At 40.5% G+C, this 22,421-nt stretch overlaps 1 protein-coding gene across 2 annotated transcripts in view; it reads left to right on the top strand.

The window, feature by feature from the left end:
• The window catches only part of PRKG1 (protein kinase cGMP-dependent 1), a 1,083,951-nt gene that overhangs the window by 132,810 nt on the left and 928,720 nt on the right, over positions 1 to 22,421 (top strand). For both annotated transcript variants that reach the window (XM_070432782.1, XM_070432781.1), the window contains exon 2: positions 15,267 to 15,433. In XM_070432782.1, the coding sequence (XP_070288883.1) occupies positions 15,267 to 15,433 (167 nt within the window). The remainder of the gene's footprint in view (positions 1 to 15,266; positions 15,434 to 22,421) is intronic.

Consider the following 22,421-nt stretch of genomic DNA (forward strand, 5'->3'; position numbering starts at 1 on the left):
TAGTGACTCGAAAAAGACACAACCTAGTAGAAACCTTATTGGTACCCCTATAAGGAAGGACATGCTGAGTAAGTTTTCCTGAACGAAACATAAATAAATAGAAGACAAGATATTTGTAGTTTACCCACTACATTGGGAAGCGATCCTCACAAATCCAAACGGGATGCTAGGCTGGAGTTTGTGGGGTAAGGGTTTGATTCACAGGTGTGTGCTGTGACAAGCTGAGGGGCAAGTTCAGAATAAACAGCTGAAAGAACATCTCTTAGGACCGTTTGATATTAGACGGGGAGCAAAGGTGATAACAGTTTAAGTAAGGGATAACGGAAGGCTGAGCTAAGGCTTAAGTTAAAGGAAGGATGCAAGACAAGATTGGCGATTAAATGTAGTAAGAAAAAATGCCTTTGGATTTTGCTGGAAGTAGGACAGGGGAGGGTGTCATAATACTAAGTTGAACATTTGGGGATTTTTGCTAGGAAAAAGGTGCATATTGTTGGTTTCTATAACATGCTATGGAAAATGATTGTGGGTGTCTCAGGGAGAGGACAAGAACACTATATGCCAAATTTAGTATAAGTTAGCAATGGAACATCTGGTTCCATGAACTTGGGAAGAATTCCAAGTGGGTATGTACTGAGTGTGGATACGTAGGTAGCTTAGCATGTCATTATTTCCTAAAAAGTCTATTAAGATTAAACTTAAAAATAGGTACTTTTTACTTATGCATTTACTCCCTACTATCTTTTTAAAAGAATTTAACATAGCTAAGAAGCTGGGTTAAATGGCTAAAGTTATCCATGAATGGAAAGAGTAAATAATAAACATGATAACAACTCCAAGAGTCAAAAGTGAAATGCAGTCTTCATTTTATGAACTCCGAGCAAAGCTTTGCCTCCCTGACATTTAGAACTTCACAATACTATATTTGGTACAGAAATCTTAATGATCCTCACGGCGCAGTCATTTCTCTGAATGGTGTCACTTATGATACAGTTCTCCACTTAGGAAGTAAATGGAGGGGAGGGTAATGAGGCTTACTAGTATATGATGTTGAGTGAGTGAGTCAACGTATGATTAATACTGAGTCACTTTCATGTTCTCTATTGCCTGCCTTTCTGCTTAATGGTTTCATGATTTTTTTTTATCTGCAGGAACTTGGTATGAGAATAAAATCCGTTAAACAAGTTTCTTGTATCGATTATCCTGTCAGATTGCTAACGAGTGTATTTCCTGCACATGAAGGAATCCTTCCCATTCCAAAGATGGCAGTCTAATTTTGATTTGATTCATGTTGATTGCCATTTTGCTCTGATAAGTAAGGAGGGATTCATGCTCTTAACATATTCAGAAATTTTTAAAATAGATCATGTAACCTTCTCTGCATGTAACCTTACCACAATAAACTTTGTAGCCTTAAGTGCATGCCTATATGTGTGGTATATGTGCTGTGTATATATTTTTTTAGATGTGGAGGACTGACAGTAAGTCTTAGTGGCTTTCTTATAAGTAATTCTGTTTCCAAGCAAGTTTCAGTTGCTGTGATACCCTTATGCTTAATTTAAACTGAGCAATAGTAAAGATATTTTTAAATTATTTTTTTATAAATTGGGCCAATGAAGAGCAGTGCTTATTGTTGCTGGACTATGATTGACTCATGTTCGAGAGAAAGACCAGTGATTTAATAAAACGAATCATTTTGGAAACTATACGTCTGGTGGGAATCAAAAGGAAACGTTATGCATTCCTTCTCCTTGAAATGCTTCCTTCACGCCACCTCCCTGCTGTTTTCTTTCCTGTTTCTGCTGTTTCTCAATCTCTTTTGTGAGCTCCTCTCCCTAGACCCACTCCTGGGTTCCTTTGGTCCCCTGTAACCTCTCTGAGTCTAAGCCATCTCATTAGCACCAATGTCTAATCAGTTGCTTAAACTGGAAACCTATGACTGCTCCCTTTCTCTCCTCCCCACATTTAATCTACCTGTAAATCCTAGAGCTTCTGCTTGCAAAATATACTTTCACCTTATCCACACTTCTGCCCCTCTCTACTGTGATGTTCCTAATCTAAGCCATCCTAATGTTTCGCTTGAAAATAGTACAGTAGCATCTTTTTCTGAGCTTTCCTTCCTCTTAACTTCCACCTACAATTGTCCCAGCTCATTCATTGAAATCCTAATGCGTTTGTTTTTTCCCAACATGAACCAGACCATGTCGCTATCCTTGTTTCACCGTGTTAGCAGGTTTCTATTGTACTGAGAACCCAGCTCTTTCCTGCAGTCTGCAAGGCTCTGTCTAAACAAGCCCCAGCTAACATCTCCAACTTCACCTCCAGCCAGCCTTTCTCTTATCAGACGCTCCAGCTCACAGGGGCTTCCTTCTCCAAACTTGAGCCTGAAAACATTCCGTTCCTTTTGCTTTGAGAGCCCTTCTCTTAGATCTCCTATGGGGTGGCTTATTTTACCTATTACATTTCCAGCCAGGTTTTTATTTCAGATCCCAAATAGGTCTTCCTCTTTATTCTACATTTAGGACCCACTTTTTAACCTTCCAAACATTTTCTCTATTTTAATAATATTGTGTTTGTTTATATCTATGTTGTCTTTCCTCTATTACTAGAATTTTACTCTAAGAAGGCAAGGACTCCGTCTATTTCATTTATCCCTGTGCACCCAATGCCATGCATGGGCTCTCAATAAATGCTTTTTTTATGAATGAGTGAATACATGAGCATGAATATGAATGAATGAATGAACAATATAAGGGTCGGGCTGAGCAGACTGCTGCCTAAAGGCTGATACACCTGGAGCAGCATGACCTTGAAGAGGGCTCTGGGATGAACACTGAATTTTGCATCAACCATTTTCCTAACTAACGTGACTGATTTGTTTCTGGAAGTTTTTTATGGGAGGACAAAGTTAAATAACATGCGCGATTAAAAATGCTCCAAAGGCTTTTTCCTAGGCAGCTGTCCTGGCACCTAGACTCTACCTACAAGAAAAGGTAGAGTGTCCTCATGGGTTACCTCCCACTCCTTACATTTCTTTGTCCCTTTTCCTTCTCCCTCATTCATTCTGGAGATTGACATAGGATGTAGAAACCATGGAATGGGCTGTGTGGAGATCGTTTTTCCAACAATCCTTACATCTTTGATAGCACCTGCACATCTAGGGGTAGGTCACAACCCAACCGCTCCATGAAAGAGTCCCCTGATTCCCTGGCAACCACGGCCTCAGGAACATTGGCAGCTCTGCCTCCTTCCTGCCCTCTGAATCCTTCTTGCTGTCTCTCACTGCCTCAGGTTGAAGAGTCAATGTCTTGGGCTCCGTTCTTCCTGAATTCCCTTTGGATGAATTCTTTAAGCTGTCTTTTTCTCTAGACCTCACCTTGACTCAGTGTCCCTCAACCTCAGAATCCAGGCTCCTCCCTTCTCTAGCCTGTCTCTAGTTTTTGGAACCTGGGCCTAGCAAAGCCCTGTAGTTCCCCCTTTGACTGGCTGGAGGCCTTGAGTGTTAGATTATGGACCTGCAAATGTGTTTGCACTTCAAGTATATTTTGTGCTATGAACCCCGCGTCCTCGGCATTTATTTATTATACTCATCTCCTTGGCTTCATGGCCTGCCTCCACTTCTTTATGGCTTCTCTGTTATTTTTGTCCTTCTCTCACTGATGGGTGTGACCTTATTTCACAAAGGATACATTTTTAGTACTGAGTTTTTAGATTTGTAGGTTTGACTTACTTCCATAAATACTATACTCATGTCAGCAGCAACTCTAGGTCACTTTGTAAATCACTTTGTGGATAATAATGGTTGTGTTATAAACCCATGAATCGTTATTGCTTGTATTTACCTGCAGTGGCTACATGTGAACCTGGAATAGTTGTGCTGGAAAAAAGAATAAATATTAACTATTTGGCACTTTCTTAAAAGGGCAAATCTGTAACAGACAGCATGGTACAAGTAGACACATAGATAGTGGATTCAAGTTATAAACTTGCATTCATTTATCTTCCTCATTTCTTTCCTCCCTTTTTTCCTACCCTCTCTGTGTTTTTCAGTAAAAATTTAAGGTAGCTAACTCAATAGATTATAATGTATATGCCATTATGCTAACATGTTTTAAGTTTATAAATCTTATATATTAGATTTCTACCATAATAACATAGAAAGCATTTAATGTTTAGTATCTTATATTGACTTTGAAATATATTGTCATCAATTATATTAAATACAAAATTAATATAATTTTGAGTTTTTCTTGGAATATTTTATGTTTAGCCTATAAGCATAATGAGAACTTCCTTTTTATTTTGAGTTCTAATACAAATATACATCCCAATTGATAGTAAATATTTGTACACTCTATTCTCTCCATTTTTGTGTATCAAGTTCACCTGAGGCAGGGTTTGTGGGAAGGGAGAGAGAGAGAAAGAGTAACTGCTCAAGGCAGAGAAGAGAAAAAAATGTGAACACACTGACATCCAGATAAGTTAAATTTTAGTCCTGAATTCAAGAGTTGTTTCTGTATTAGAGGTTATCTTATGTGAAAGCCACAAAACATGCTCATACTTCAGTAATGTGGAAAATGAATTTATTCAGAAAGGCAATCTCTCTGAATGAACCACCAGACAATTTTTTAAACCATAGAATTATTGTCAAATGGCCACAGTTCCCCGATGATACTGGTTCAATGGATACTGGTTCAGTCTTTGTCCAAGTGAGTGATCATTAAACTGGATTAAGAAAGAGGGAGAGAGAGAGAGAGAGAATGTGAATGAGTGTGTAATGAAGGAAGATCTGAAAAGCATTTATTTCAGGCCAGTCATCAGTAGACCTAAGTTCCACTTTAATCTCTCACACAAACTGGCAGCATCTGACCCCTTTGCGCCTTTGTTTTCTTATCTGTCAAATAGGGATAATAGTGACATCTGCTCTGCCGACTGCACACGTTTGTGGCAATAGTGGAATGAAATGTCAGACGGGGATGTGTTTGAAAGCATGAAATGCTCTCTGCAGATAAAGGTCATATTTTCCAAGCGTAGCATTCTTACTTTCGCAGAATTAGAGATAAGTGAGAAGAACATTTGCTTTTGGATTTTATAATTGGAAAACTATATTCAAATTTCCGATACAATTCCGTATTGTGAGCTCAAAAGTCAAATAATTTAGGAGCGTGTGGCTTAGGAGTCAAACAGATTTACCTTTAAATATTGACTCTATCTGTCACTTATTAGTCACACAGCATTGGACAGGTGACATAACTGCTCTGAGCCTCGGTTCCACCGCGGCAAACTTAGCAAGTCATTGTGAGGCTTAAATGAGGTAAAGCTCTTTGTGAGGGAATTTAGAGTAACCACGTAATCAATATAAGTGGTACTAGTGTATTGCCAGTGCTGTGATGATGAGTCACGTTGTCATTATCATTGGTTAATTTTTCACTTTGGCTAAGAAGCCTCGAAACCACAAAGCTTTTACAACTAGGAACATGCTTGGTTTTTTTTAAAAAAAAAAAATCCTCGATATATATGCCATCACCCTTTATGCAGACACAAAATATCTAATGTATGAAAGCCTAATGCAAACGAAGCCGATCTGCCTCCTAACACCTGCATGTCCCTGTAACAAGGCTAAATTTGGCTCTAATTTTCTGGAAGCATCACTACAGGGAATAATGAATCACCCAACTCACAACTTCTAGCCAGATGAAACCATCCATGTTTTGGAGTTGGGTGGTTGGTAGAAACATGTTATTTTCCTGATGCTGAACTCAGACAAGTGTAAGGTAATCTAAAATGTAAGTTCACTTGGTTCCGGCCAGGGGACTCAGTTGGTTAGAGCATTGTCCTATACACCAAAAAGTTTTCAAGTTCAATCCCTGGTGCATATGGGAGGCAACCATTGATGTTTCCCTCTCACATCAATGTCTCGCTCTCTCTCTTCCTGTCTCTGTAAAATCAATAAACATATCCTCAGGTGAGGATTTTAAAAATGTAATTTGTCCCAGAGATTAAATATGAGAAACATCCAAACAGAATATTTTCTAAACTGATTCTTTAATGATCAATTTTAAAATCAATCATTGCAATAATTGAAATCACAAGGCCCAGCAGATGGTGATGAAACACACTGGTTTTCAAAGGACCACACAAAACATCATGGTACCCAATCTATGCCCCATCGGGAGGGTCACCGTGGGTGATAAGGAATTTAATGGATGCTGATGGTGTGATCATGTTGACCTTGCTAGAAACAAATTAATTCTAGAACTCGATTGTTTGTGTATTTTAAAAGCTATAATATTGCTTCAAAACACTGTATTGCGATAAGTTAAATGTTTCTTCCCAGTCGTTGCTCTGTTTTGCAGTATAAGTATCTAAACTTCAAAAATCGAGTTAGTTCATAATTGATCATGCCACATGGTTCTTCTGTAATGTAATGTGTATAGTCTTATTTATTTTCATGGAAAACACGTTAGAGTATTTATCTGAAACTCCACACTTCTTCTTCTTATTTAAGAAAAATTTTTATTGATTTTTAGAGCTGGGGGGGGGGTGGTGGGAGGCAGAGAGAAGGAGAGAGAAACATCCATGTGAGAGTGAACTTTGATCAGTTGCCTCCTGAATGAACTTTGACTGGGAATTGAGCTGCAACCCCGGTATGTGCCCTGACTGGGAATCAAACCGGCAACATTTTGGTGCCTAGGAGGATGGCCAACCAACTGAGCCACACCTGCTAGGGTCCCACAGTTCTACTTCCATGATAAGAAAGGAGCTTATCCGACAAGAGTTTGATCTGCCTTATTTTAAGTTAAGGTCAGGAGTGTGAAATGGCTGTGGTATGTGTTTTTGGAGCACCAAATGACTTGAAGAGTTGAATGGGATACTTTAATACTGACTTTTTGTATGTTGATGAACACCTACAACGAACGATAATCTTCTCTTCCTTTAATTAATACATGTCTGCTCCAGCTGTTAGCATCTAACCAGTGACTTTAATAGTTAGAGCGATTTAGCATGGTGCCTAGTCAATAAGAATGAGGTGAAAGTAATAATTAAAAAGGAGAAGGCTTAGGGGACATTTGAGCAAATAAATATTGTATGGGATAATACTTCTTACTTGCCTCAATCATTGTTTTGTTTTAGAGTTATAATATCTAATTTAATTCAGATACTTATTACAGAAAAAAAGGAAGGGAAATGGCAACTGAAAATTATTTGCAATGCATGTATCAGACAAAACATTAATATCATTGGTCACTTAAGAACTATGTTGCTATCATATATTTTGGCCCGGTGATTACCCTGTTTTGTATCAAATACTGGTTATAGGGGGGAATGCTGCAAATAATTTTGAATTCTTTATGACTCTTACTTTTTTGTTGTTTATTGGGGTGACCTTGGTTAATAAGATTATATGCAAACCAAGTATACATTTCTATGACACAAGATCTCTGTATTACATTCTGTGCTCACCACCCAGTCAAATCATCTTCTATCGCCATATATTTGACCCCCTATACTTTTGATACCCCTAAGCTCCCTTTCCTCTGGTAACCACATACTATTGTCTGTGTCTATGAGTTTTTTTTTTTATTTTTCTTGTTTGTTCTTTTTTTGTTTTCAGTTTTATATCACACATATGAGTGAAATCATAAGGTTATTAACTTTTTCTGTCTGACTTATTTCACTTAGCTTGATATCCTCAAGGTCCATCCATATACCACATCTTTATCCAATCATCTATTGAGAGGAACTTCAGTTGTTTGCATGTGTTGGCCACTGTGAATAATGCCACAATGGACAAAGGGATACATGTGTCTTTGTGAATAAATGTTTTTAATTATTTTGGGTAGATACCCAGAAAAGGGATTGCTGGTCATGAGGTACCTCTATTTTTTGATACCTATTCATCTCAAACTCTTCCAAAAAATTGAAGAAGAGGCAATACTTGCTAACACATTTTATAAGGCCACCATTGCCTTGATACCAAAACCTGACAAGGATGATACAATAAAAGACAACTACAGACTAATATACCTGATGAATACAGACACAAAAATCCTAAGTAACGCATTAGCAAATCAAATACAATACTTTAAGGAATAATACATTATGTCTGGCCAGTGTTGGTTGAGTGTCCTCCCATGCACCAAGTCACTGGTTTGATTCCTGGTTAGGGCACATGCCCAAGTTGTGGGCTCCACCTCCAGCAGGACACAGACAATTGATGTTTCTATCTCTCTCCCTCTCCCTTCCTCTCTCTCTAAAAAAATCAATAAAATATTAAAAAATAACACATCATAATCAAGTGGGGGGGTCATAACTCCCTTTTGCTGTAAGAATGGGATAGCTCATTTGACCCTGTGATCCCACTTCTAGGAATATATCCCAAGAAACCAGAAACACCAATCAGAAAGGATATATGTACCCAGATGTTCATAGCAGCACAATTCACCATAGCTAAGATCTGGAAACAGCCTAAGTGCCCATCAGTAGATGAATGGATTAGAAAACTGTGGTACATCTACACGATGGAATACTATGCTGCTGTTAAAAAGAAGGAACTCCTACCATTTGCAACAGCATGGATGGAACTGGAGAGCATTATGTTAAGTGAAACAAGCCAGTCAATGAAGGAAAAATACCACATGATCTCACTCATTCATGGATAATAAAGACCATTACAAACTTTTGAACAATAATAGATACAGAGGCAGAGCTGCCTCAAACTGATTGTCAAACTGCAGTGGGAAGGCCAGGGAGGGTTTCGGGGGAGGAGAGAGGGGATTAAGAGATCAACCGAAGGACTTGTATGCACCCATATAACCATAACTAATGGACATAAGACACTGGGGGGTAAGGGAGAGCAGGGGCTTGTCAAGGGCGGGGGGGAAAAAAGGACACTTATGTAATACCCTTTGTAATACTTTAAGCGAAAAAAAAATAAAAAAATATTAAAAAAAAAAAAAAGAATGGGATAGCTATAGCAGAGTTGGTTGATGTGAAAATAGTCTGATACTTGTTAAAAACTGATTTTCAGTTTTGAGGAAGTATCTAAATTAGCCAATACCTTTGTGGGATTAAATTTTATCTTAAAAAATGTGGGCTGACTGATATTTCTTAGCTTTCAGCCAGCTTATGTCTATCTACAGAGTTCACTCAGGAAAGCTGTTAGGCAAGAAATAGGACCCACTGTTTGGGCAGAATCTTAATAGTTGGGGCAGTAAGAGGACTTCTCCAAGAATTTTTCTTGCTTATAGGTTATTAAACAAATATTTCACAGTAGATAGATGGAGTTATCCTGCTGCAATAGCTCCTGGAGTTAGAAAATCTTAAGGGGTCTAGCAATAACTTTATCTGAATAAAAGAGCTATGAATTGTCAATCAGAGGTTAGACTTCCGAGTTGCCAAGTTCAGAAACACTATTGTAGGTCAAGGTGACTTTGAAACTGCATTTACTGCTTCTCCTGACATTTGAACCTACAAGTGACCATTGAAAGCTAAAGAGATTTAGTGAGGTTTTTTTAAGTAAAAAAGTTTATTAAAGAAGTTTTCTATACCTTTAAATTACTTTAGGTAATTCCCATTATTAGTAATAATTTAATAGCTTTGACTATTTTTTTAAATATGTTTTTTATTGATTTTTAGAGAGACCGAAAGGGAGAGAGTTAGAGCAATAGAAGCATTGATGAGAAACATTATCCATTGGCTGCTTTCTGCATGCCCCCTACTGGGGATCGAGCCTACACCTGGGCATGTGCCCTGACTGAGAATCTAACCAGTGACCTCTTGGTTCATGGGTTGACACTCAACCACTGAGCCACACCTGCCAGGCTTGACTGTTTTTTTTACAGTGCCTGGAAGTCTTTGTCAAATGAAGGGATCAGATATTAATTTTCACACGTTTAGGACATATTTACTATTACTTGGCATGTGTTCAGGGGGAACTAATCTAGAGAGGCTGTGAATGGGGTGTAACCTTTTAGCGTCTAGCGAAAGCCTGAAATTGGAGAGCAGACTCATTCTCTCCTAATATGTAAAAGGTGGCTGAGAGTCCAAGTAAATGTAAGATTTATGAGAGTTCCCAAGAGTTTCAAGTATAAGAATTTCTAAGTAATATGATAATAGCTTATGTTTTTATATCCACTAATTGATGAAATTCATGATAGAAACCCTCCATGAAATAAGTATCATTTAAAAATAAATTTGCATTATTTATTCTTTATGTCTGATAGATTATCTGCAAATTACAGGTTTTCTTATAATCCTTCACTGGATTCCCAAGGCTTTAGAATAAAATAAAAGTCTTTATCACAGCCTTCAAGGTCTTATGAGGCCTGGCTCCTGACTGCCTTTTCGTCTCACTCTCCTATCCTTTCCCTTCTTGCTCATTCTATGCTTCAGCCATACAGGTCTAATTTCCTTGAGCAGATCAAGTGTGTTCCAACCTCTGGACCTTTGTCTTTGTCTTTTACCTACAATGCTCTTCTCCACGATCTTTGCATGGTTGGATTCTACTGTTAAGCAGTCCTCAGCTCAAAGAAGACTTCCCAATCATCCCATCTGAAATAGCCTTTTCACTCTTTGAGATAAAACTAGTGCTACGTAGATGTTGCTAGCCCATGATATGATAACCACAATGTCAGATATCCTCTTATTAATGTTGAGAAAACTAAAGAGTCTCTGTTTATTAATAGTGAGTAATGCTGGCTCCCTGGTTAGAGAAGTGGGTGCATATTTCCCTATCCTCACCCTGGAACTGCCCACTTTTACCTCAGTTTGTGTAAAAAGACAATTTCTGTCAAATATTCTTTGTGTCTCCTCCGAAACTTTCTCTGCAATAAGCAAATAGAGGTGAACCTTCCAATTTATTTTCTTAAAATTATGAGTTTGGAAGAACTATGGCTAATCCTGGCATTAAATTATCTGGGGATATTATACCACCTAATGAAATTTTTAATAAAGCATAGGATCATCAGATTGTTTGCAGCATTTATAAATTAAGGTGCACTAAATTCTTCAGATGTTAAAAAAAATAATTTATATCCAGGAATGTGCTGGAGCCAACTCAGACTGGCTCATAAAAGAACCGCTTGTTACATTTTCAGGAATTTTGTAAGTAGGTTGCCTTTGCATTGGTAACTTGAAATTAGGTGTGGCAAGACTATTTATACCGTGGAAATTGGCAAACCCTACAAACCTGGTTTTTTTTTCTTCTTTTCCCTGGAGAGCCTGTTTACCAGCACACTGCTATATATAGCTAATATTTTAGAGGTTGACAATTTGTTGATGACAAATGAATAGGGCTAGCGTGAAATAACCAAGTAACTTTTACGGGTGTTTGGATTTTAAAAACCACAAACTTGGGGTATGGGAGGAAAGTTTTTTTTTTTGTTTGTTTTTGGTTTGAATAGATTTGTTCATGGAAGCAGACAAAAAAAGATTAGAAATCAAGGTCTTTGTATTTGCTTCTTACACCTCCCAGATCAGGCTGCTGATTTCTTACAAAATGTTGTTAAAACATATACTCTGGGTTAGAGGAGATAGCCACCTTCTGGGACCTGTGATAGCAGCTTTCCCAGCTCCCATACAGATAGCACAGTTTATCTGACCTCATATGCAGCTTCATATCCTATTACAGTGAGTGTCTTAGACTATTTCTTCAGGAAAAGAAAAAGACTCAAAAAATTAGGTGGAGGCTCTGGTTGACTATAATCTACTAGAGGCCCAGTGCACAAAATTTGTGCATGGGTAGGGTCTCTAGAGGCTGCCGGCTGCCGATCGGGGGGGCATCTCCCTTCCCATGGCCTCCTGCTGCTGCCTGCCACCGCTGGCCCCACCCCCTGGTCGAACTCCAGGTGGAGGGGACAATTTGCATACTGGGCTTTTATTATATAGGATAATGTCGGAGCAAGTGGAGACTAATGTGAGTTGACCTAAAGTCCTTCAGTGGGAAAGGACTTCATGGAAAATTACACAGAGGCAGGGCTTTACGTATTGCTCACTGATAAGAACATCTTTGAGTTACTACACAGAGGCATAAGATTTCTATCTTGTCAAGGAAGAGATGGATTATTTGTGACATTCCAGAGCCAAACATGCTATTGGGCAATACCTGCACGAAGGGATAAATGATAAGACATGGGTCTTATATTTTTCAGTTTGTTTTAAAGTGACACAAAAGCATATATGAAGGCCTCAAATTTGCTTTAGTGGAGACTTGAGATAGAAATGTTCTCCTTTTAAAATGAAATTTGAGAAGCAAAAGCAACCTGAAATTCCTCTCTTCTCCCTCCTCACTCCCACACTTTTAAAAAGCACTTAAGCATTTGAAAAATTCTAAAGGATTGTGTTAGATCTCATTGTGTCATCTTTTTGACGTCTTCATACAGTGGGTTAATAATACTGTTTACCAGACAAGAGAAAGTGACTAGTGCAATCATCTTTGGACTGAGCTAACTATTTTCATGGAAGGGAGATTTATTTCTACCCTTGTGGCATTTCTAGGGCTCATATTTTTAGTGGAGCACTATTCATATTTACCAAAGGATATGATACCATGTGTAGCTAAACATGTTGGGATTCTGAGGTTGATAATATCCAATCTTTATATTATTAGAAAATATGAGCCAATTGATGGCCTCATTCTTTGACCCAAACAAAATAAAGGAATTTTTGGTAAAGAGAATATTATCAATTTGATTAAAATTAATTTCCTGAAAATAAGTCCTGGTTATTAGAAAAAATAATCTTAGAACAACAGAGTGCAGCAGTCATTATGATGGTACTCATGGTGTAGCCGAGGTCAGGAATGGTGAGGATACTTAGGAAAGGAGAGCTCATGAAAATCATAGATAGGGACCAAGTTTTACATCCTGTGTTGAAGACTCAAGAGAATCGACTCTTTACCTCAGAAGAAACAAAGTTTTGGCAAGCCAGGTTAAGAAAACAGCATACAGCTAAATAGCCCTATTAAAGTCAAGGTTTCACAAGCAGACTCTTTAAATAGAGCCTGTTCTGAAGTCCTTAACCATTGGCCATCATCTCCGTCTCTTTATTAGAGGAAAATTCCTCCCACTAGTATTTACATACAGGCTGTAGGAAGAGGATTGATTAAAAAGAATATTATTGAATATACCAATAACAGTCAACCAGTATTAAGTATCTATATTTAAGTAATTATTTAGATGAGCAATAGCATTTTGTTTTACCTCATCGCATAATTATTTTCATAAACTACCTTTAAAATTAAAGATTTTTCAATATAAAAAAGCATTCCCATTCTAGAAAGTTTTATAAAAAGAGAAAAGTAGAAAGAAAAATATAGTGCTGTCACCAAAGGCAACTGAACCCTAATGCCTGTGTCTTACTTTCTTCTGATATTGTTTCAAGTCTTAATTCCTACCCTTCCTATTAATATTACTACCAGCTTAATCACCCACCATTTACTGGAAGTAACACTATATTTTCATTGGTTCTCACATATAATTCTGTTAGTTTGGTAATTTTGAAAATGCCATTTTACAAATGCTAAAATGGAAATTCAGGAAAGTAAGACAACCTGCTCAAGGTATAAGAGTTGGCAAGGCTCACATTGGGTCCTGGATACATCTAATAACTCCAAATACTCTTTTCTTTACACTTCATCACACACAGACCTTCTTCTTCTAGAGATAATTCTGTATCTTGTATTTTCACTTCAAAAATACTATAAGAATTCCCTATACATTAATACTCTTTATAAACATAATTTTAATTGCATTATAGCAGTCCATTCTGTGAATGTTTTCATATTGATGAATTTTCAGTTATTTTCATTTTTATGTATACCCCTTCATTTATTTTTTTAAAAATATATTTTTATTGGTCTCAGAGAGAAAGGGAAAGGGAAAGAGAGATAGAAACATCAATGATGATAGAGAATCATTGATCGGCTCCCCCCTGAATGCCCCACACTGGAGATCAAGCTCACAACCTGGACATGTGCCCTGATCTAGAATCAAAACGTGACCTCCTGTTTCATAGGTCGATGCTCAACCACTGAGCCACTCAGGCCTGGCGATCCTTCATTTCTTAAAGCCAAATCATTAAAAAACATGATGTGTGAAGGCTAGTCCAGTCAGACTGAGGTCTAGATGAAAAGCCACCCAGAAATGGGCAGGTCTGATGCTTTAGTCAGTATTCACTACTGCAGGTCACTTCCCTGAAAGCCGCTTGCTAAGGAAATGCGACAAAGACAGCTGTAGTCAAATGCTTTTCAAATTGAGATATTTAATATAAAATTCCACATGTGTTGCTTTTCCTCTATTTTGCTGAGGTCTTTGCTTTCTCCTTAGCCAGTTTTTGACTTCTCTGACAGTATTCTGATTATATCTCCTGACAAAATATTTTAAAATTCTATTCACTTTGATTTTTTTTATATCCTTGGGAAGTCATTTGGAGCTTATTATCCCAGTGAATCAAATTATCACCATCTTTTAAGTTCTGCAAAACTTTCCTGTCAAACACTGAATTCCAATTATAGAATTTTAAAATATTTTCCCCACTGGCTACCCATTTAATCCCATGTCTAAATCATGTGTTTGAAATGTCTTGTTCAGTAGAGTTTTATCTTTCTGGTTACCTCAATTTAGATGCTTGGAGAAATAAATATTCCTTACAGAAGGATGAGATATGAATAAATAACTCATATTTCTACCAGTGGTTTCCATTCCAAATGATTAGGAATCCATTTCTTACCATTTTTTATTGAGTACCCATATATAACCAGTATTATGGCAGGTAGACAATGGGCATAGAGTAGAGAAAAAAATTAAAAATTATTTCTCACTTCATGGATCATAAAACCTAATGGAAGAGGCACAATACGTCCTGATGTTCTTTTATAATACATAAATATAATAATAGTGTTCTATAAAATGTTGTATTTTGTTCACATTCTTAAAATAAGTTGCAAACTTCAATTTAAAATGTGTGTCCATTGGTTTTTCCACTATCTTTGTGGCTATTAAAAAACATTCTAAAACAAAATGGAATTGTATGATTTTCTTGTTTGTCACATGTCCATTCGATGATACTTCACTTAAAGGAAAATTTCTCAGTGCCTTTCCTGTGGCCATGAAATTACTGTGTTCTCAGGTCTTTCAGAAAACGGTTGGATTCCTAACAAGAAAATGCGTGTGTAGTGTGCTCAACACTGTACTGTCCGGCTCTGCTAACCCTCAGAGACTGAAAGCACTTGTCAGATGTGTCAGTAAATCTTCCCTTTCTTGTCCTAGGTCCAAGGATCTCATAAAGGAAGCCATCCTTGACAATGACTTCATGAAGAACTTGGAGCTGTCGCAGATCCAGGAGATTGTGGATTGTATGTACCCAGTGGAGTATGGCAAAGACAGTTGCATCATCAAAGAAGGAGACGTGGGGTCACTGGTGTATGTCATGGAAGGTATGGTTTGTAACTCTGCTCTTTTGAAAATCAAAATATTCCCTTTTCAGCTTATCAGCCTGCACACAGATGACATGAACCAATTTCATTTTCTCTCTCTCTCTTTTTTGTTTTGTTTTGTTGAGAAACAGTTTGAAAAGAGGTGAAATACTACTTAGATGCTAATTGTATGAAGTACTTGTGTTTAGGATATTAATATGAGAATTTCATATTTCTCCAGGCAGGGAAGTATGATCATTGAAAGAGAAAAATGTGATTTATTGCACTAAGACCAGACACTGTCAGATCACTGAGCAAGCTCAGAAAGCTTCCATGGCAGCTCAAGTCTATTAGAAGTATGTTTGGTCAGATAATCAAAGCATCTTCAACTCTGTCTTTAACTTTCAGTATGTGACTAGGTTTTCTGCTAAGATGCTTCCATAAAAAGAGGATGGAATGTTTCCAGTGTCTTATGTGTGTGTGATAGAGGCAGATATAAAGGTTGGATGGCATTTTAGCTGCCTAATTAATAAGAGTGATAGCTTATTTTCCTAAATCTTGGGCACACTAAGATAGAAACTACTCTTAAAAAAACTGAGGCATGCACTATATAAATATGTTTTATGCTAAGGTAGATTTTAATAATGTGTATTTCTAACTTGGAATTTATAATGACATGTTTTCCTTTTGTGAGAAGAAAAAAATCCTGAAATAATGAGTGCTCATTTCCTTTCAGTTAAAGTCCCTACAGTGACCATCTATCTATATAAAACCCTAATATGCAAATGGACCAAACTGTGGAATGACCGGTCGCTATGATGCACACTTATCACCAGGGGGCAGATGCTCAATGCAGGAGCTGCCCTCAGCCCTCAGGCCACGACTGGTGGTGGGGGGAGGGGGCAGGGCCAGCAAGTGGGAGGCACCAGGCCAGCAAAGGCTGGTACGAGAGGGGCCCCTGATCGCCCCACTGGTCACCCCACAGATTGGGCCTGATCGCCGGCCAGTCCTAGGGATCCTGCCTGTGCACAAATTTTGTGCTCTGGGCCTCTAGTAATCTTATAAACTGATGCCAATCTGACCCCAAGCTGTATTTCTAGCCAGTTCATTGTAACTTTGACTGATCTTGTGCTAATATCTTTATATCTGAATAATTAAAAGAAAAACAAACCCTGTCATTTATTTTTTTGTAAGTTTTAATTGAGGAAATGTTTCATTGTTTAATTAGTTTTTTATCAACACATTCAATCTTCTCAAATTGTAGATAGCAGTGTTCTTATTATAGGTGGATTCTTTTTCATGTGTGAGCATTAATATTTATAAAGGGTACACCATAGCAACAATGAATGAATAGAATATAGAGGATCTTTCACACACTCACTTATTATTAAGACATTCCAAAAAACATCCAAGGAGTTCACATGGAAAATCAGTCCAATTTTTCCTGCATCTCTTCATTTAAAGGAAGTGTTCTTTATAAAGTGCTTGTTTAACATGTGCCTTAACTGATTTTTATTGTAGACTGGGCAGTATCCCAAGTATTATTGCATACCTAAATGCCACAGTTTCTCATCATTTTAACAAAAGAGAATATTCATATGGTAAGACTTCACTAATTAGGATGGCTGGGGAACTTCATCTGGAGGTAGTGTAAATATATTAACATGTATTTTCAAGTAAAATGAGCTGTGTGACTTTCAGATACTTAATTGCTGCCCAGTAGAAGTTTTACTTTCAAGTTTTAATCAGAATTATTTGGTATTAGGTTCCTTAAGCAGCAGTATAAGTAGATTAAGTAGCCAAGGCTCTGTTTACATTTTAATTATGTTTTCAAATATATGAGTGAGTCTTAGAAAATACTTGAATATAATTTACTAGAGGCCCGGTGCACAAAAATTTGTGCACTGGGGGGTGGGGGGGGATGGATCCCTCAGCCCGGCCTGTGCCCTCTCGCAGTCTGGGACCCCTCCGGGGATAACGACCTGCTGGCTTAGGCCTGCTCCCCGGTGGCAGAGGGCAGGCCCAATCCCTAAGTGCAGCCCCTGGTCAGGCTCAGAGCAGGGCCGATTGGGGAGTTGGGGCGCTGCCCCATCATGCACAGAGCAGGGCGGATCGGGAGGTTGCAATGCCACCCTCAGTCACTTTCAGGGTAGACTGATTGGGGGGTTGGGACACCGCCCCCTGTTACACTCAAGGCAGGGTCGATGGGGAGGTTGCGGCGCCACCTCCTGTCACGCACAGAGCAGGGCCGATCAGGGGGTTGGGGCGCTGCCCCCTGTCACTCACAGAGCAGGGCCAATCAGGCGGTTGGGGCACTGCCCCGTCACTCACAGAGCAGGGCCGATCAGGGGGTTGGGGCGCTGCCCCCTGTCACTAACAGAGCAGGGTCCATCAGGGGGGTTGGGGCACTGCCCCCTGTCACTCACAGAGCAGGGCCCATCAGGGGGTTGAGGAGCTCCCCTCTGTCACTCACAGAGTAGGGCCGATAGGGGAGCTGGGGCACCGCCTCCTGTCACACACAGAGCAGGGAAGATCAGGGGGTTGGGGCGCTGCACCCTGTCACACTCAGGGCAGGGCCAATGGGGAGGTTATGGCTCTACCCTGTCACACACAGAGCAGGGCCCGTGGGGGCAGGGGGTTGGGGCACCGCACCCTGTCACACACAGAGCAGAGCCGATCAGGGGGTTGGTGCGCTGCACCCTGTCAAACACAGAGCCGCAGGGCAATCGGGGGGTTGGGGAGCTCCCCCCTATCAGGCACAGAGCAGGGCTGATCAGGGGGTTTGGGCGCTGCCCCCTGTCATGCTGATCCCGGTGCCAGGAGCCTCGCTGCTTCGCTGATCCCGGTGCCAGGAGGCATATTACCCTTTTACTATATAGGATAGAGGCCTGGGTGCACGGGTGGGGGCCGGCTGGTTTGCCCTGAAGGGTGTCCTGGATCAGGGTGGGGGTCCCCACTGGGGTGCCTGGCCAGGCTGGCTGAGGGGCTGAGGGCTGTTTTCCCTCTGGCAGTTGACTAAAAGCTCCCAACCGCTCCTTGTTTTCTTTTTTTTTTTTTTTTTTTATTCTGGGCCAGCTTTAGCTCTGAGGCCTCGCTGCTGAAAACATGGATACAATGTTGCGGTCCAGGGCTGACTGACAGCCGGTTTTGTTTAGCTTCTTATTTGCAACATATAATAGTTGCTTAGAGTTGCAGTTGAGAGTCCGGGGTCCCTGGAGGAAGCAAACCTCCCTGTTCGCTTCAGTGCATGGCTGCCGGCCGCCATCTTGGCTGACAGTTAATTTGCATAAGGATATGCTGATTAGCCAATGGGAAGGGTAGCGGTCGTACGCCAATTACCATGTTTCTCTTTTATTAGTGTAGACTAGAGGCCCAGTGCACAAAAATTTGTGCACTCGGGGGGGAGAGGGGGTCCCTCAGCCCATCCTGTGCCCTCTCGCAGTCTGGGACCCCTCAGGAGATAATGACCTGCTGGCTTAGGCCTGATCCCGGGTGGCAGAGGGCAGGCCCAATCCCTAGGTGCAGCCCCTGGTCGGGCTCAGAGCAGGGCCGATTGGGGAGTTGGGGCGCCGCCCCCTGTCATGCACAGAGCAGGGCGGATGGGGAGGTTGTGATGCCACCCCTAGTCACGCTCAGGGTAGGGCCGATTGGGGGGTTGGGGCACCGCCCTCTGTCACACTCAAGGCAGGGTCGATAGGGAAGTTGCGGCGCCACCCCCTGCCACGCACAGAGCAGGGCCGATCAGGGGGTTGGGGCGCTGCCCCCTGCCATGCACAGAGCAGGGCCGATCAGGGGGTTGGGGCGCTGCCCCCTGTCACACACAGAGCAGGGACCATCGGGGCTTGGGGAGCTCCCCCTTGTCATGCACAGAGCAGGGTCAATCAGGGGTTTGGGGAGCTCCCCCCTGTCATGCACAGAGCAGGGCTGATCAGGGGGTTGGGGAGCTGCCCCCTGTCACACACAGAGCAGGGCCAATCAGGGGGTTGAGGAGCTCCCCCCTGTCACGCACAGAGTAGGGCCAATAGGGGAGCTGGGGCACCGCCCCCTGTCACATACAGAGCAGGGCCCGTGGGGGGGGGGGGGTAGTTGAGGCGCCACATCCTGTCACACTCAGGGCAGGGCCGATGGGGAGGTATGGCTCTACCCCGTCTCACATAGAGCAGGGCCCGTGGGGGGGTTGGGGCGCCGCCACTGTCACACACAGAGCCGCAGGGCAATCAGGGGGTTGGGGCGCTGCCCCCTGTCACACACAGAGCCGCAGGGCTGATCAGGGGGTTGGGGCGCTGCCCCCTGTCACACACAGAGCCGCAGGGCAATCAGGGCGTTTGGGCGTTGCCCCTTGTGATGCTGATCCCGGTGCCAGGAGGCCTCGAGGCTCCGCTGATCCCGCCCGGCAGGGTCACAGATCCGGGTCCCAGACTGCAGACAGCCTCGCCTGCTGCCGCCCGCCTTCAGCATGCAAATTAGCCGCCATCTGGTTGCTTCAGGGTGGGGTCCCCACTGGGGTGCCTGGCCAGTCTGGGTGAGGGGCTGAGGGCCGTTTTCAGGCTGGCGGGTGACTGGAGCTCCAAACCTCTCCTTTTTTTCTTTTTTTTTTATTCTGGCATTTATTTACCTTCCATGGCTGTCACTGGAGCTGAGAGCCGGCTTTCTCTCTGAGGCTCGGCTGAAAGCAGGTTTCTGGCCTTTGTTTTCTGTATTCGAAACAATGTTGCGACTCCAGCTCTGAGATCCCGGCTGACTGACAGGAGCTTTCTGGAGTTTTGTTTATCTTCTGTAAATGTTACTATGTTTCCAACTGAAGCTCAGAGGCCGGCGGGGAACTGAGCAAGCCTCCTGTTAGCTTCCAGTTGCCTGGCTGCCGGCCGCCATCTTGGCTGACAGTTAATTTGCATAAGGATACGCTGATTAGCCAATGGGAAGGGTAGCGGTCGTACGCCAATTACCATGTTTCTCTTTTATTAGTGTAGATTTTCTTAAATGAATGGATATAATTGGCCTTAATTCTGATGTAATATTTGTTAATATTCTTACATTCTTTCCCTCCCTTTTTAAAATCAGAAACTTCACTCTACTGTCATCTAAAACAAATTTTGATTTAGTGATTCAGAATTGTTGATGTGAATAAAATATCTTCTTTGGGAACTTAATCTAATATTTTCCTACTAAAAATGGCTATTCATATCCATTAATATGGTGGATTTGCTTAGAGATACTGGTTTTGAGTGTTTTCTGTGATCTTTCATTGTGGATGCAGATAGATTACATTTTATTTTCTGAAAATGGCAAGTGTCTTTTAGTGTTCTTTGATCATTGGCTGTTTTAAGTTAAACTTTTAAATAAAATCATCAATTTTTTTTCATGAGATGCTTGTTAATAGTAGCTTTTATTTAGTACTTAGATATGCCAGGTGCTATTTAATCACTTTATGGGGATTAAAATGTTAATCCTCATAACAACCTTAAGAGGAAGGTATTACATTATCCACATGTTAATAGATGAAAAACTGATAAGTTAAATAAATTGGCCAAGATCATACGTTTAGTATGTTGTGGTGAAAACCTTGGCCATCCAGCTCCAGAGTTCCAGTACCTATAGTTAACTTACAAAATATACAGATTACAAGTGCTGTTGGCACATATTTGCTATGGAGAGCCCAGTTTTGGAAGCTCATATAAAATGCACAACCTCAATCCGTAAGGTAAAAAAAAAAGTGGTTTGATTATCTGCAAGAAAACAATAGAACTTGAATGGCCAATAGTTCAAAAAGAAAATAATCTAGATGTTTCCTATAAATACCTTCTTGGCTTTTGTGCATCCTTTAAACATTGACTTGCTTACTGACCTTTCTGTAGATTGTCTCACATCCATTCCTCTCCTCTTATTAGCTCCTTTTTCTTATTGAAAAATGGCTGTGATTTGGCTTAATCTTGGTGCACCTCTGTGTCATTGTTTAGGACTGAACTTTGCTGTGTACCTGAAGGCCTTATTTTTTCTGTCTGCAATCAATAGCATTGATTTTATTTTTTCTCACAGGTTAAAAAAAACAATTTAAGAAGGAACAATTATTTCAGCTCATCACACAATGATTATTTTGATAGGACTTAAGTACACAAAGTGATCTGGGATTATTTACATCAGTTCTCAAGGGACTAGCTAGCCTCATGTTTCTGATTTTTTCCCCCCAAAATGTGTGTTTATTGATTTCATAGAGAGGAAGGGAGAGGGAGAGATATAAACATCAGTGATGATAGAGAATCATTGATTGGCTGCCTCCTGCACATCCCCTACTGGGGATCGAGCCTGCAACCCAGCATGTGCCCTGCCTGACCTGGAATCGAACCTTGACCTCCTGGTTGAAGCTCAATCACTGAGCCACACCAGCCAGGCACTATTCTGTTGTTACTGCTCCTAGGTTTTACTTATGCCTTCTGCAGACTGGTCATCTGCTTCTTTTTCCAGTGAGTTGGTTGACACCAGGTTTGCCTATTTAGGCTGGTGTCTGTCACTATTTATTCTTCAACCTGGACATGAATCATGCTAGGCACCATCAACAGTAAACTTATACAAATTCATACTGTAACTTGTATTACTCCTGCCCCCTGAAACATTTCACTCTTTATATAATTAAATGATGTACTGAAAATGGGTTTAAAGAATGATTTTTATATGAAATTGAACATTAATGATGAGCCTCTCCATGTCAGTTGGCATTTAAAACACTACCTGAGAGTATGAAAGGATGGAATTCATTTTCATATAAATTAGCTCTCTTAGTAAATTTAACGTGAGAAACAGTTCGTTTTATTCTCCCAAATGAGGTGTTGCCTTTTGACCTGATGAGTTTTTCATGTTAATCTGAGAGAGATCTTTAGAATGGATGAAATACCAAAGCACTTAAGTTATTTTTGCAGTTCCTTTATAGGACCAAGTTTTATAACGTTAATGTTAAAGTGCAAGCTTATGTACTGTTCATATAAAAAGAAAAACAAAATAAACATCTATTTAT

Source organism: Myotis yumanensis, unplaced genomic scaffold (assembly GCF_028538775.1).
Source record: "Myotis yumanensis isolate MYYU_CA2020_CCGP unplaced genomic scaffold, mMyoYum1.0.hap1 SCAF_13, whole genome shotgun sequence".
NCBI lineage: Eukaryota > Metazoa > Chordata > Mammalia > Chiroptera > Vespertilionidae > Myotis > Myotis yumanensis.